The 9419-nt window shown below is 44.0% G+C and overlaps 1 protein-coding gene across 1 annotated transcript in view; it reads left to right on the plus strand.

The window, feature by feature from the left end:
- Positions 1–8171, plus strand: part of IGFBPL1 (insulin like growth factor binding protein like 1) — a 43832-nt gene extending 35661 nt beyond the window's left edge. The window contains exons 2-5 of the mRNA XM_080987005.1: positions 2569–2678; positions 4305–4421; positions 4996–5149; positions 7936–8171. Of these exons, the coding sequence (XP_080843131.1) occupies positions 2569–2678; positions 4305–4421; positions 4996–5145 (377 nt within the window). The 3' untranslated portion in view covers positions 5146–5149; positions 7936–8171. The remainder of the gene's footprint in view (positions 1–2568; positions 2679–4304; positions 4422–4995; positions 5150–7935) is intronic.
- The last annotated feature ends 1248 nt before the right edge of the window (positions 8172–9419 follow it).

The raw sequence follows: 9419 nt of genomic DNA on the forward strand, positions 1-9419 counted from the left end.
ACGAGGGGAAATGTAGGGAAATGAAGACACCTGAACCGTTGTGTTCCCTTTGTTGTGCCACAGGCTTGGCAGACAAACGCAACTCTGCCACCCCCAGCCCCCCCCAAGAGATATTCCTAGAAGTGAAGCTAGGTTGAAAGAGGACTCGCTTCTGATGGTATGCAAGGCACGCTCGGCTCCTTCTTACTTCTGGTTAATAAGGTTTTGCCGTTGTATCACAAAACCTCCTTGATCAAAAGCAACCACGACACAAAATACATTTGCGTGTGCTTCACAGACAGTGATCCCCCACTCTCAAACCAGTTTCAGCTCAATGAAAAGCTCTTTGTTGGTCCACAGACATCGCAGCATTTTTTCCTCCAGCGATGAAAGCTCTTCTGCTCAGTGAGCAGACCGTAGACACCCAAGAACATCACAACTGGCTGCAACTGCAGAATACTTGCAACCCACTAGCCCAATTCAAATGCAACGCTAAACCATACGTTTTGCGTTGCGTGGCAAGGTCTCAACCGCCCCCCCCCCCCGGAGGTTGAATAAAGACACTTGACACCAGTATTTTAGGTTAATGGGCTAAAAAAAGACCACAATTTTATTGCCTACAGATTGTGAGCGGTACAGTCATACCTCGGGTTGAAGTAGCTTCAAGATAAGCATTTTCGGGTTGCTCTCTGCGGCGACCCGGAAGTAACGGAGCGCGTTACTTCCAGGTTTCACCGTTCGTGCATGCGCAGACGCTCAAAGTGACGTCACGCGCATGCGCGGAAGTGGCGATTCGTGGCACGCGCAGACGTGGGTTGCATTCGCTTCAGGATGCGAACGGGGCTCTGGAATGGATCCCGTTTGCATCCAGAGGTACCACTGTATTGGCTTAGGCATTGGACCTAACTGACTATATCTGACTCCTGCCCGTCATGCAGGGAGTCCGGGAAGGGTTAACCATCAGTAGGGGGAGTCCTGGTGATGCACATCAACTAGGAGCTCTCCCGGGGTCACCAATAGGGGTTGTGCCTTAGGCCCTAGCCTCCCCAGGCTTCGGACAGGGGCACACCCCCAGAATCCTTTAACGGAATACCCTTCAATGTGCGAGGGAGATGATGGCACTACCTCCCCACCTCTCTTCTCCAGCAATATTCCAATGCCTAACCACCAAACCTTACAAAGTTGTGATGATTTGCTATGAGGTAGGCGAAAACCCAATGGCCCGGGCCAATTTGCCAAGTGGAAAAAGTTCTACCAGGCCCCTCAACGGCGACCAACCGAAGTCCATAGCAAGGTCAAGAGATGAAAAACCTAAAGGGTGGGAGGGTGGGAAAACCGGAGCAGCTCGAAGCATGAAAAGGGGAGAGCTCCCCAATGCGTCCTGCTTAAATCAAGCAGGCCACACCCCCATTGGTTGCCTGGGCAGTGACGCGGCCGGGAATGCCCCCAATCGCACAGGGCTGACCACCCGCCCCGCGCAAGTGGAGGGGTCGTGATAGCCCGCAACCCCACCTCCTCCTTAAGGCAGAAGTAGCTTTATAGGAACGGGAACAGCAGGTTGTTTCAACTGCCGTCTGCTGAAACAAGCCAGGATTAGAAACCGTAGCTTGATCTTGGCTAGCTTTAATAAGCTATACTTGAATCTAACGCAAATTGGTCCAGTAGTGACATAAAGACAAACTGTGGTTGGTCTAACTGAGGGAACAGGTGCTTCTCCTCAAGGCCTTACAAGAAGAGGAGGAGGAGTTGGGCGAAGGTGTTTTCCTGAATCTCAAGCCAACCTCATTACACTAATGGCGAAAAATTTGCCTTTTTAAATGTGTCCCCTAAATTGTTGCACCTTAGTGGTTAGCTGCTCAGAAACTGCTAGAAATGACAACTTTTCATACCGTGCCTTTATAGAGAGACCCTCCAAATATTTTCAATACCTAGAAATTAATATTCTTGCAGAAAAATCCAGCTCAAGTTTTACTTTTCCCATCATTGTTCTGGTTGTCCCAAATATTAATTGATGCACCCTCTCTTCGTGCTCGATTTACATTTTTTTATATATTTTAAATAGTGTTTTTTTCAGGGTCCGAAATCAACTTGCAAACAGCTCAATAGCGGCAGGAAGAAAGCTATACAGAAGCAGTTTGGGTCCAGTATGAGGAAACACAGTTTGAATCTATGAGAAAGGGAGACAGCTCCACGTGCTGGATAATCGGAGCCTTTTCTTTTTCTTTTCTTTTTCCTTTCTGTTCAGCTCCACAACCGCGAGGGCTTGGATGATGAACAAAATGAAATAAAAGTAGCAGTTTATGGTGTTCAGATTTTGTAAATGTGGCATGCTATAAATTGCTGGACAGATATTTTTTTTCCAGGGCAGCAGCAAACTAAACATGGTCCTAAAGCCAATGGATGCATTTTGTTTGCCCTGCCTTAACACAAAGAATTAGCATACTCTAAGCACAACAAAAAGTGTAGCCGATCACTTTTTTAGCTAGCTTCCCATTCTATAGAAAACTCATTATGCCAAAGGACAACATATATGACAAGCCCACGAAACTGCTATTCTGAAATGCATGTATTTCCCCCTTGCTCTTCCAGCTCCCGCTATTGTTGTACCCCCAAAGAGGATTCACAATGTAACTGGAGCCCAAGTCTACCTGTCTTGTGAAGTGAAAGCAGTCCCAACACCCATCATCACCTGGAAGAAGGTATGTGAAAGATGCCAAGTGTTTTGTGGGGTAGAGATCTAGAGCTGAGCCAGCCTTGTTTCTTATGTTAGATGCTGAAGCTTCTGTCATTTTGGGAAATGATATATAATGAGTTGAAAAAAATGTTCAAATTAACTTTTATTTTTTTAAAAAAGAGGCTTTTTTATTAGGAATTGTAGGTGCTGATATTCCAAGGGAAAGGAAAAGACTTTTCGTGTATGCAAAAACAGCCACACAGATGTTACTAGCCCAGAGATGGAAAGGAGATAAAGTCCCAACCAGAGAAAAATGGCAAATTAAACTGTTGGACTATGCCGAAATGGCAAAACTGACCGGAAAGCTCAGGAACCAAGGCCAAAACTTTAACAAAGAATGGGGAAAATTTGTAATTTATATTGAAGACCACTGTAAGCAGATGAAAACATTAGCAGGATTGCAATAACACTTGTAATGTAGCAATTACTGTGGAGATAATGGAGTTGTATAAAATATGGACTATTGAAGAAGATGCAGCAGAAAAGGTTAGGACCCATGGAGGGGGAGGTGGGAAGTCTAGATATTCGGAGGAATCTTTAAATGTGGGTGGTTATATTGTTACAATTTTATATTTGTAAAATCAATTTATTATAGAAGATGAAGCTTCACTTTCAGGTAGAGCCAGTGATCTGGAAACTGATATATACGCTGTTGTCCTCTCCAGATCTTGGTTTTCCTACAACTGCCCTCCAGGTATTTTGAACTACACCTCCCATCAGCCTCTACCAAAACATCTGGAGGGCACTAGCTTAAGGAAGGCTGTTCTCATAACCAAGAAGTTCAGATGGCCTAGATGTTTACATCAAATTTAGAATCATAGAATTGTAGAGTTGGAACCACAAGGATCATCTGGTCCAACCCCCTGCAGTGCAGGAATCTTTTAGCCAACATGGGGCTCAGACCCATTTCTCTGAGATTAAGTCTCCTGCTCTACCGAACAAGCTTGAAGTGGTATAACTGCACCACTCTAGGTTGCTTACAATACTAGCAATAGGAACCAGGGGATTCAAATATCAGGAGTTCAGCCCTATACTCATGTAGGACCCTGGCAGAGACACATGCCCGACTAGCATGTTCCCTCCCTCCTGGTCGTTCGTTCGGGAGCTTCAAAAGCTTTCTTCTGCCTGAACATCACAGCGACCGATGCCAACCAACACCGGCACACTTAGGGATCTGCATAGTTTGTGCATCATGCGCGTGACAGACCTCAGCAACTCAGCATTTTGGCTAATCTACTTTATTTACATATCAACACACACGGAGCACTGCAACATGGCTCCCTCTCTCTCTAACATCAGACAGCAAAGAGAAAAAGAACAAAGGACAATAGTCCTACTTCACGGAACACAGTGACACAAATATCCTGTCTCGGTCACTTCCAACTCCGTGGAGTCAAAACATACACTGTCATGTGATAGACAACAATCCCATGACTGCAATCATGGAGCAGGAATTCTAACATCAAATGCAAAAACAGCATCCAATTTTATGGCCCAGGGAAAGCTTAGTTTCATGGAGGGTGGGGTTCACAATCGGATCTGGGCTTAAAGCCTGTGTCTACTGTGTTTTCACCTTGCTAAAACTCTGCAGGTCACGGAATCCCCAAAGGGAGTGAAGCTCTTAGAAGAACTTCCTGGAGACAGAGTCAACATGGCAGTGCAGGTCCGAGGTGGTCCTTCAAAACATGAGAGCACAGGCTGGGTTTTGGTAAGTTCCCATTGCACTATATAGTTCAAGAGTGCCTCTCCGTACAGCAGGTTCCCTCGTTGCGAGAAGTGAGGTTACAGGGAACCAGACAGAGGGCCTTCTCGGTAGTGGCGCCCACACTGTGGAATGCCCTTCCTTCAGATGTGAAGGAAATAATCAGCTATCTTCTCTTTAAGACATCTGAAGGCAGCCCTGTTTAGGGAGGTTTCTAATATTTAATGCTTTATTGTTTTTAACACTTGATTGGAAGCCGCCCAGAGTGGCTGGGGAAACTCAGCCAGATGGGCGGGGTATAAATAAATTATCGTTGTTGTTGTTGTTGTTGTTGTTGTTGTTGTTGTTGTAGTGGAGCAGCATTGCTGAACAACAAATAGAGCAGGATGATGTGTGGACCATCCGGTATAAATCCATTGTTATTGCATCAGTGTTGCAGAATATCCCTGGGGAAAACCCACCAGTCTTCCCTTGTGGCAGCTGCCATGAATTCTGAATCTATGAATTGTACAGACATGAACCAACCCTTTTGGTTGCTGCGGTTCACCTTTTCTTCTTTGTGTGTCTGTTTCCCTTCCAGATTAACCCACTGACAAAAGAAGACGAGGGCATTTACCAGTGCCATGCTACAAACATGGTGGGAGAAACACAAGCAGAGGGGAATATTAAAGTCCTAGAGCAAAGCAAAAATAAGAGGGGTAATTTCCCGGCATCGGATGACATGAAGTAGCAAGGTAACGTTGATGCTGCTAGTGCTCTTTGAGTCTAGGAGTGCCATTTTAAGACACTGTGTATGTCCAGCTTGGGTCATAGTCAGCACTGATTTGTACATGGTTTACATGATGTTCTTAATGAAAAGGTTCCTGCCCGGAGGAGCTTACAATGTTAATTTCAACTCAAGGAGAGAAAGGCAGAGGCATGAATACCAAGGAACTTCTAGAACAGCCTTAAAAATAAGCCTTCATAATAGCGCACTAAGAGGCGGGCAGCCAGTGTTTCTGTCCAAACGTGGGAAATCCCTCCTCACCAACTAGCATGTACCATATTTTTCGCCCTATAGGACGCACTTTTTCCCCTCCAAAAATGAAGGGGAAAAAGGAGGGAAAGGAATAAAGGAGGGAAAGGAATTGTTGGATTAACAAATTGAATTGAAATACAAAAGAGGGAGGTATGAGGAGGTCCGGGAAACAAGTAAACGTAAAAGAAGTGAAGAAAAGATGGAATTGTTTTTAACTCTTTTTTCTTTTTTCTACTTTGTATTTTTCCTTTTTATTGTTAATTTTTTTTCCTTTTTTATTAATGTGATTTTTCTTCTTTTGAAACTTTAATAAATATTATTTAAAAAAAAAATGAAGGGGAAATGTGTGTGCGTCCTATGGGGCGAATGCAGGCTTTCGCTGAAGCGTGGAGAGCGAGAGGCATCGGTGCACACCGACCCCTCTCGCTCTCCACGCTTCAAGAAGCTATCCGCAAGCCTTGTGTGCCCGGCGGGAGTTCCCACCGGGCGCGCAAGGCTTGGGTGGCAGCCTGCAGCACGAAGCACGGGGCGCCCTCCGGAGGTGTTCGCAAGCCTTGCGCGCCCGGCGGGAGTTCCCGCAGGGCCAGTGCACCTTATAGGGCGAAAAATACGGTAAATACTAGTTAGCAAGCCAGTTTGGGAAAAGCCTTTTCCCAAACAAGCTAGTGGAATAGAGTAGAGCACATGGATGAGTTTCCTTTCCTCAGCAGCCAGCACACAAAGTAGACTGGGAGATCTGTCCCTCCTCCCTCTCTCACCTGCTTGGAATTCTACGCTCACCTCCATGGTCTACTATCATGCTTCATTCCAATGTATTTAAGGGGTTTTTACCCAGGACTGGGGGGTTAAGACAAAGGTTTCATTTTTAAGCAACTTAGTGTAGTTACTGAGGACAGGTAAAAGGAATTGTAGAGGGATTCTTGGCCCAGACATGGAAAGAAGATAAAGTCCAGACCAGAGAAGAATGGCAGATTAAGTTGATGGATTAGGCCCAAAAAAAACCTTAACAACGTTGGCCTGCCCCCCTAAAAAAAGGTGAACTTTGACCTGAACCCCTAAAAAAGTCAAAAACTTTGCACTGCCCCCCTAAAAAAAGCTTGACAACTCTGAACTCCCCCCGCCCCCCAAAAATTAGTAGATCACTTCCATATTTTTTTCTGGGAGTAGATTGCAGTCTCTTGGGAATTGGATGTCCCTGGAATAACACTTGCAGTTTAATGGGAATTTTGGACATAATGGAGATGTAAAATATTTGTATTATTATGAAAGATGCAGGAGGAAATGATTTACAATAGGACCCACAAAAGGGAAGAGGGAAGTCCAGGAGATTCTTTGGAACCTTGTTTTTATGTTGTATGTTGAATATGTGATTGAAAAACTTTAATCTGAAAAACCAAATAAATAATTTTATTTTATTTTTTTTAAAAAGAGGAATCGTAGAGGAATTCCATTTTGCTCGTCATCCCATTTTCAAAGCCCCTTGCAGGATAAAGTGTGTTGTGAGATGGTGTCAACAAGTTTGGCCCCATGACACCTGAGGACATATCACACCTGGTTCAGGGGACCTCTCAATCTGCCTCCCCCCCCCCCATGTACTTTAAGATCAGCTAAGGAAGCCCAGCTTAAAGTGTCTCTGCCTCTTAGCCGTCAAGTAAATGGGTGGATACAACAGTTGCACTCCATTCTCCTCCCATCTGTCGAACTTCCTTCCTAGAGAGGAGTGTTCATTATTGAGCTGCTTTTTACATGGTGAAATGTGGGCATGTAGACAGGTTTTTCCCAATTTATTGCTGACAGGTTGGGGTTTTTTTGTGACATGTTCTTTCAGGCGACAGACTTTGTCATTTAAATGTGACTTTATTGCAACTACTGCGTTTTCACAGCGCTGCAAGCTGCTTTGAAAGCCTTTTGAGGCTATCAAATGGGAGGGGGTTAATAAGGCTCAAAACGTCAGCAAGCGAGCACTGAGATTATTCTTTGAATGTAAAAGCTCCAAAATCCAGAAGGATAGGGAAAGCGGTTTTCTTATTTGCACTGTTCCCACAATAGAGTGGATCATGTTGCTGGAAGTAGTATTCTCCAAGAGCAAAGATTCTTGTCGTGCACTGAGTACTTCCATCTTCTAGGTATGCCTCCAGGCATGTCAGTATTTCGCAGGTGATTAATGCAGATGCTTTCGGTTTGCACAATTAAAGTGTCATGTGGCCCTAGCATAACATATCCACTTGAAAGAAAATCTCAGAGTTAATCCCTACCACAAAATACTGACAGCCTGGAGACAATCTGAGAGAGAAAGCAATCAGAAAATGGGTTAAAAAGAGAAGTGAATAGTAGTACTTGCTTTTCTACAATTTCCGTATCAATGTGGCCCTCTAATTTGGCCAAAGGATCTTGCAAAGTGGATTTTGCTGCACAACCTTTGGGTGGAGGTTAGTAGTCTGAATGCATCTCCAGATGATCTCACCCAATAACTGTCTTTTCCCCTCCATCCCTTCCTTCTAGGATGAAGTGATCTGACTACCTCTGAGGGAATCAGAGCCAAGCAGACTAGAAACCCATGGAATAGTGATTTGCTTTCTTAACTTGCTGAAGACTAGAAGATACCATTTTGATATTCTTATTGATTAACGGTGCAGTTTGCACACCTTTTTCTTAGAGTGTCTGATTAATACTGGGCATGTAGTGAATGATGTAATAAATGCTCAATAAAAGCATGGTTGGTTTTTTTACACTCTTAATTTTTTCTCTCTTTGTACTGCCGCTCAGATGTAGTTCTAACACAGCAGCCGAGCAGCCTCTCCTTGTCTCACTGGCTTCTCACTGCAATTTACTATAAAAGACAAATCCCAACAGTAGAACTATAATACTTGTATCTTTGAAAGTAAACCCAAAGAAAGACTATTTGTTGTTGTCTTGACTTCTGGCAGTGCATTGTCAGTTGTCTTTGTTTAATCTTTAAATAAGAAAAGGATTGCGACCTTTCCCCTCATTTTCCATACTGCTATGCCTTTAACCTATCATGCATAATTTAAGCAAGGCAGAAGAGCAGGGCAGGCAAAAAAAAATAATGTGATCCTACATACACTTAACTAGGAATAGGTCCCATTGAATTCCATGGAGCGTACTTCCACGTAAGCATAGAATAGTGCTGTGACACTGCCACAAACTTTCAGGCAAATTCAGTCATTCTGGTAGCACTTGTGGGCCAAAATAGCATCTTCAGATGCTTAAACAGAAGACATTTTTCATTCTCGGCATTAGCCTGCATGAGAAACGTAGGCATAGCTTTCCTTCCCAATTTAGTGATCGCTTACAAGGCGCAGTTTTCTAGCAGATCTGTGATTTCTCTCCTTCCAACGCCTCAAAAGAGAGGATTCATTCCTGATCAAAGAAATCTACACTAATCTGCGTGACCAACAGCTGAAATAGCTATTTAAAAACAGCCGCGCTAGATTTTTGCAAAGAAAAAGCTACTGGCTGCTGACACCTGGTGGCTACTTTCATACACTAAAACACGCAGCAATTTCTTTTCTCTGTTAAGGAGAGCAACTGACACTCTGGTATATCATTGATTTTTAACTCACTTATACAGTGGTACCTCAGGTTACATACACTTCAGGTTACATACGCTTCAGGTTACAGACTCTGCTAACCCAGAAATAGTACCCTCGGGCTAAGAACTTTTCTTCAGGATAAGAACAGAAATTGTGCTGTGGCAGCACGGCGGCAGCAGGAGACCCCATTAGCTAAAGTGGTGCTTCAGGTTAAGAACAGTTTCAGGTTAAGAACGGACCTCCGGAACGAATTAAGTACTTAACCCGAGGTACCACTGTAGTAAATCTGGCATCGCTGACTATTTGATATGGGGAAAGAAAGACTCACTAATAAGATTGCCAGTTAATAGTTTCAAGGATTGCCTTGTGGAATCGAACCAAGACGAGAACTGTCTCCCAAGAGCCAAGTGCCCTTTTAAAGTATGCCTCTTC

Source organism: Podarcis pityusensis, assembly GCF_964106645.2.
Source record: "Podarcis pityusensis genome assembly, chromosome: 17".
Classification (NCBI taxonomy): domain Eukaryota; kingdom Metazoa; phylum Chordata; class Lepidosauria; order Squamata; family Lacertidae; genus Podarcis; species Podarcis pityusensis.